Source organism: Nansenia antarctica (genome assembly GCF_963989245.1).
Source record: "Nansenia antarctica genome assembly, chromosome: 9".
Classification (NCBI taxonomy): Eukaryota; Metazoa; Chordata; class Actinopteri; order Argentiniformes; family Microstomatidae; genus Nansenia; species Nansenia antarctica.
The window spans coordinates 30,720,758-30,727,409 of record NC_137679.1 but is presented as its reverse complement, the minus strand read 5'-3'; the positions used below and the strand labels follow the sequence as shown (position 1 = coordinate 30,727,409).

Genomic DNA, 6,652 nt, shown 5'->3' with positions numbered 1-6,652 from the left:
AGTAAGGATCAATGAAATACAATATGTAACAGGTAGAGGCTTTCAGAAGTATGTATATCCAATATCCAGGGCCTGAATGCAACTTAATCTGGACTTTTTCACACTACATTCTGTGACTGGTCTGTATTATTTCCTATTAGGAACAGGCACCTTTGCATAGCCTATAGGCCTATACTGTATACTGCTGCTGCAAAGAGATTGGGTAGATAGGCCCAGGTGTGTGTGGCCAAAGTTGAAATATATGATTTCGTTAATGGGGTCATTTTGTCTTCAAAAAATGTATCATGGTTTACATTGACTGATTAATCGAAAAGATAACTATAGGTAAGAAAACGTTATGACTGCGGTGCTTGATAAGCGCCATCTACCGGCAGTAGCCTGTCGGTGAATAATCTAGAGCCATTGCGTCCTATAGATAATTGACAGAGATCAGCAGGCCTATTCCAAGTGGTATATACTTGTAACAGATTCTACCTTATTATCATACTCCATGGCTTTACATAAATTGGTTCCTTATGTTCAATCACTAATGAGATCATGCCATAGTGTATTGAACTAATGCATAGCCAATGAAGGTTAGATCTGTGGAATGTAGTCTGTTTATGGAGAGGTCACTCCACAAATATGAAAAATGAAAACATAACTGTCAAAACCATGCATGTGCAGAACACATCAAACCAAGACGAAAGTTAATATAAGACGATGCTCTTTTATTATAATTCATAATTTTTGGCATTTATGTATAGGTTCATTTTACAATTGAAAAGTATTTTTAAAACATTTGTATAACATTGGCAAATAGGAGGAGTTGGTAAAAAAAAACAACGAAAGTGCTTCCTTTTCCTTGCTGTAAGTCTATATCTTTATATTTAGAGAATCCAAAACGTTCAGCCAGTGATAAAGTTCACTTCAGAGAGAAGTCAAAAGGCACTGAATTATGGCGTCTGCTCGAGGGTGTTCAGGAAAAAAAAATATAGGACAGCGCCAGTAGTTGACACTGAGAAGCCAGCTTAAAACAGCATTTCACAGCAAAACCAGAGAAAGCACGACAAGAAGCTCTTCTAGTGAGATCAGAAGACGGCAGCAGACAGAGCGGAACCCTTTTCACATTTTCATCAATTATACATAAATACAAAGCTATAACTTGATAAAGCGTACACTGAGAGGCGTTAAGATCAGTACCCGAACCTATGGCAAATTTTCAAAATACAATGTGCTTCATTTGGTCGTATTTTGACGACATATAGTGCATATAGCAAACTGCTTATGAAGCAGGTACCACAGTATAACAAATTCCAGTCCTTTGCTTTGGCATATTTCTGTCCATCGATTACCCCGACCTGTGAATGCAATCACATCACACCAGACAAGAGTATATGCTCTGTACCTTTCAGTCTGAATGAAAATAATGGCAAGATATTTTTCATCAGTGCACATATTTTTTTCTTTGCAAAAAAAATAAACATATTAAAAGCAGTGTGCACTATATGCAATTTAATGTATATCTATAAGTCAAGGCGCACATTTGTAGTTAGACAGGAAAAGATATCGAGATGGTAACTTTAAAACATGAACAATACGATTATCATGAACATCATGCCCTATATCTTAGCTGCACTGATATGTTTTGTCCATGGCTAACGCACAATCTTATATAAAGGCACAACACAACCGCAAGTCCACTGTTCAAACAAATGAGCTTATTGTTTTGTACAAAAGGCACATGTATACCCCAGCTGCCTGGCCTCTCCTTAAGAAACAGTTGCAGAATCTGTCAGATGATCTATAGCGCGTATATCCAGCAGACACCATTGTACAAGTTTTTTTTTTTTTTAAGTCCAACATAGGCCTCATAGTCCTCTTTCACGGGCAGTTGTCCATTGGTTTGAAAGATCCGTCGGGGAGTTGCCTGAAGATGCCCCGTAATGTGTCCAGTTCCCGAGTGAGATGTTCCACTCTCTTGCGCAGTCTCTCGTTGTCTGACGCCAACTCAACCACTTTGTGTTGCGTCTCCACATTGCGCATTTTGGCTTTGTCCCTACTCTTCCTCACCGCTACATTGTTTCGCTCCCTCCTCAACCGGTACTCGCAGCTGTTCTTGTCCACGTTCTTTTTGGATTTCCCCCGCTCGCTGCCGCCCATCATCTTCATAGACCCGCTGGACATGCTGGACATGCTGGACATGCTGGACATGCTGTTCTGCTGGTGGTGCGGGCTTGGCACCGGAGTCGGTGGAGGCGTCGGGTGGCCAGGCTGAAGATGCATGGTGGTCTGCGCGCAATGCGCAATCTGGTACTGGAGATGGGACAGGTGCTGCGGATGGTGTTGATGAGAATGGTGGTAGGTGGGTGGAATCGAGTGGTTCATGTCCTCGTCCTCCCGAGGCTCTTGTTTTATCGCCACAGGTCGGATTCTTGAGGACTGATTGTCGTAGATCGGCTCCAGCTTCGAAGAGTCCATATAGTGGTTGTTGGACATGTACGCTTGCTGCTGCTGGCCCAGTGGCGCGCCGTTGACGCCGTGGGGGTAGTCGTACTCGCCGTTCATCATCTTTAGCTTTTCTTGTTTCGAGCTGTTGTGGAATAAATCAGCCAGGAATTCGTCATTGAAGGCTGCAGGGTCGATGTAGGCACTTATGTCGATGGAGTTCTCGTTCTCGCAGATCTCGCTGATGTCTCCGCCGACGTTTGGATCTTTGTAGCAGTAGCCGTTTTGCTGACTCTGGGCAAGATTGGTCATCAAGGGTCGTGGGGCGACCTCGTACAGGTTTGGTTGCTCCATTGAGTATCTATAACCCGCCTGACATGGTGAAGAGCTCCGGGAATCCAGTTTGCAAGCAGTACCGGAGAAAGCCGCACTGGCTAGGAGACAAAACAAGAAATGATCCTTCTCAGGTGCCCTCTCCAGGTGTGAAGAGAATGTCAGTTTAATGAAAAACCGAGGAGCGTTTTGGATATAGTAGTGACTCTCTGGTAGGCTATATGGTGGTTTTCGATAGAGCAGTTCAAAATACACTGGTTTAGTTGAGGCTGTAAACTCCACGCTTTAGCACCTCACAACTGTCAAACTAGTCTGCACTCTTGCTATTTATACAGTAGGCTGAAAAGGGGGCGGACGCACGCACGCAGGGTCCTATTGCGCGCAGCCCGTGTGCAGCTATACGCTGTAGAAGGAGACTTGAGAGAATCAATCAATCCAATATTATTAGACTTGGAAAATATTCTGTGATAGCGAGGGTTCGCTTGAAAAGACTTGTTAAATCGGCAGAATATCGAATTTAAAAGATATAGACAATATCTGATGTGGGACGTATATAAAGTCACAATTTGATTTCTCCCTTTAATATCCATTTTCATTTCATTGCAAATGTTTTTTTTAATTCTCGTTTTTTAAAACTCCTGTTTCGCTGCAAAGACAAAAAAAAGCAGCAAGACCGGTGAATATATGAATCATTTTGCGGATATGCTACTCTGAATAGCTCTGTAGGCTATAGCTCTTTATAACTTTCCTCGAAAATTGTCGCCTAATATATTTTAACCTATTAGTTATTGTTGTTCCATATGGGGGCAATCACTTGGTCATAATTTAGTAATAAAGCAGTTAATATGTTGTTAGCATATTTTTAGCCTTTTATCATTATAAAACATATATCCTGAGGAGTGACAATTTAGCTATTTGAAAATAGATTTATGAATATGATACATGTCCGTCTAGATTAATTTATATGCACACAATGTCACAGTTCTGTGACGAACAAAATAAACATAAGGCATATATAATACGCTGAAATGTACATGGGTAAACTATATTCATCAATTACACCGGGCAAATACATTATGCCAAATCAATTATCTTATGTTTGAATGAATGCTTTTAATTTAAAAAAATAATGCATTGAACGTTTGAGCCGTGCCAGGGTCAGGGGTACAGCGTGTCCCGCTAAGGAGACTTCCTCTGCAGGGGTTCGAACTGCTGCTGGGTATCTGCTCAGGGTTATCAGCAAACGTGTGTATTACGCATGGTGCCAAAACGACCGCCTCGGTGCGTCGTGAGTTTAAGAAACAACGTAACAGGAAGAAAAAAACGTGATCATCTGATGCATTGATTACCTGATGCATTGTAAATGTCAGTATCTTTGAATGCTTATGGAAATAAATAATAAATACAATTTGTCTGGATGCAATGAAGTAGTAGTAGTAGTATTGTGGGGTGTGGTTGCTATAAATTACAAAATATATTTTCAAATACAGAAAGTGTTTTAATGATATTCAAGCTCTGATTGTTTTGTAAATTGAGAAACAGTGACCAAGTCATACATTTGTCCTAAACTCTGAGACGCGCAGGCCACTTGAAATTGTCCATTGCTGCCTACGGAATGCATGTTATACCAGTGCCGCGTGTGTGTGAGTGTGTGAGTGTGTGTGTGTGTGTGTGTGTGTGTGTGTGTGTGTGTGTGTGTGTGTGTGTGTGTGTGTGTGTGTGTGTGTGTGTGTGTGTGTGTGTGTGCGCGCGCGAGCGTGATGGCACACAGGAACCTGAGCGCAACAGCCAGTCAGCCAGGCTCATGTCAACGGGCTGGTAGCTCCCTCTATTGTTTCAGCAGGGAAACCCTCGGCTGAGCAGAGAGATGTGTTTCTCATCACCGAGGAGTGGAGAAGAAGTTTGAATGCTTCAACAACCTCCTATCATTGTTAATGTGTAATTTCAACCCACAACGTAAACGGGTGGATTTTTAAAAATTAGTCTTTTGTAGCGGCCAAAGGTTACTGCAGTAGGCTATGTCAATATAAAGTAATAGCCTACAATTATTAGAGAGGTCATAAAGAAAAGATTATAAAGTAGCCAAGGCATGCATCAATCAATTCATCTTTTGAAAATAATTTCGAGATAGACAAGTAAAGTAGCCTAAGACTAATAGGATTTGAAAGCGCCAAAAATAATCTTAAATTAATGGGAAGAGGGTGATCTGTATGACTATCACATACAGTATAGTAGCCTATCCAAAGCCTTCTGATAAAACAGATCTCAGACCAATCAGTAAAAGACACACTCAGAAATAGCCTACTCTCGCAGCGTCAGGAATGAACTGAACAGCACACCAAGTGGCTAGACCATTTTTCGGCAGCTGCTGGAATAGGCGTTTATGGACAGCATGAATCCAATACATAAGTAGCCTAAATATATCTATAGGGCTTGGTGTGATAATCCATCGATCAGTGGTGCAGCTAAATACAAATTATATTTTAAACTAAAAAAGAAGTGGTAATGTTATGTACTGTAGGCAACATTTGTCAACAATATTGGGCCAAAAAGTGGGCTGCCTTGCAAATTCAGATGAATGAATGAATGAATGAATGGTCTTTATTGTCATTGATATAGTACAGGTACCAAACAACGACATTTGGGAGGGGGGGGGGGGGGGGGCTCCCCTGGTGCTAGGAAAGAAGAAAAAAAAGAAGAAAAAAGAAGGGAAAGGAGCTGGTTTACATAAATAAAGGCTATGTACACTATCCACTATACTATACTGTACAAATAAAACACTGTGCTGTACTCTATGCTATGCTATACCTATTCTAACATTTCCTATTCTCTGCAACCTTATGTACCCTAGGGTTGTCATATTGCACATAGTGTTATTGCACATTCATTTAAAGTGTCGCAGTTTGCAGGCTTGAAATGTTCACAGTTGTGCCTCAGCACTACACCTGATTTTCAATCCAGCAGCTGCCATCAATCCGTCCAGACTGTCCAGGGCCCAGAACCTAGGTCTTTGCTGTGTTCAGGGCCTGGATGGCCCTGGGGTAGAAGCTGAGCTTCAGTCTGTTTGTCCTTGCGAACATGGTCCTGTACCGCCTGTTCGAGGGCAGCCGAGCAAAGTGTTCGTACCCAGGGTGGGATGGGTCTCTGGAGATCTTGGAGGCCTTCCTGAGGCAGCGTGTGTTGTACAGCTCTTCCAGAGAGGGGAGGGGGGCGCCGGTGATCTTCTGGGCCGTTCTCACCACTCTCTGTAGCGCATTCCTCTCTGCGGCTGTGCAGCTGGAGAACCAGTTGCAGATGCAGTAGGTGAGGATGCTCTCCACTGTGCAGCGGTAGAAGGCCACCAGCATCTCCTGTCTGATGTGGTCTTTCCTGAGGACTCTCAGGAGCAGCCTAAACACACACACACACACACACACACACACACACACACACACACACACACAATTGTACATAGTTGGCACATAGTTGTAGTGAGAGTGACTTTAACACTGCCATTGTGTAAGGTACAGAATTGCGCTACACAAGACACAGATAGATGCAAAACAAATGATAAACACGAATGTCTGTGTGGTATAATTACTATCAAGTGCAATTTTCATATGTTTAGAGTATATCTTACACAGGCAGGTGTACGTTTCACCCATTCAAAATAAAGCAGATCATTTGAGCAGATTGATATTACGTCTATCGTTGAATAGATCATGTTGCAATGAAGTCATTCATTGTATGAACTCATGACATATTTTCATATTACATAAACACCACCAAAGTGCAGCATCTCTCTCCATTGGTTGTAACAGTTGTCATTCACCAGTTCATTGCATCACCCTTCCTCTCCAGACATGTTCATTGGTTCAGCGCGTATATTTCCCTACATGGTAAAAGAGATTTC

At 42.1% G+C, this 6,652-nt stretch overlaps 1 protein-coding gene across 1 annotated transcript; it reads right to left on the bottom strand.

Annotated features, from left to right (window-relative positions):
- Positions 1-699: 699 nt before the first annotated feature.
- On the bottom strand, positions 700-3,048 carry cebpa (CCAAT enhancer binding protein alpha). The gene has a single exon (XM_080539962.1). It carries the CDS (start codon positions 2,779-2,781, stop codon positions 1,864-1,866), a length of 918 nt encoding a protein of 305 aa, XP_080396088.1. The 5' UTR covers positions 2,782-3,048; the 3' UTR covers positions 700-1,863.
- Positions 3,049-6,652: the final 3,604 nt, after the last annotated feature.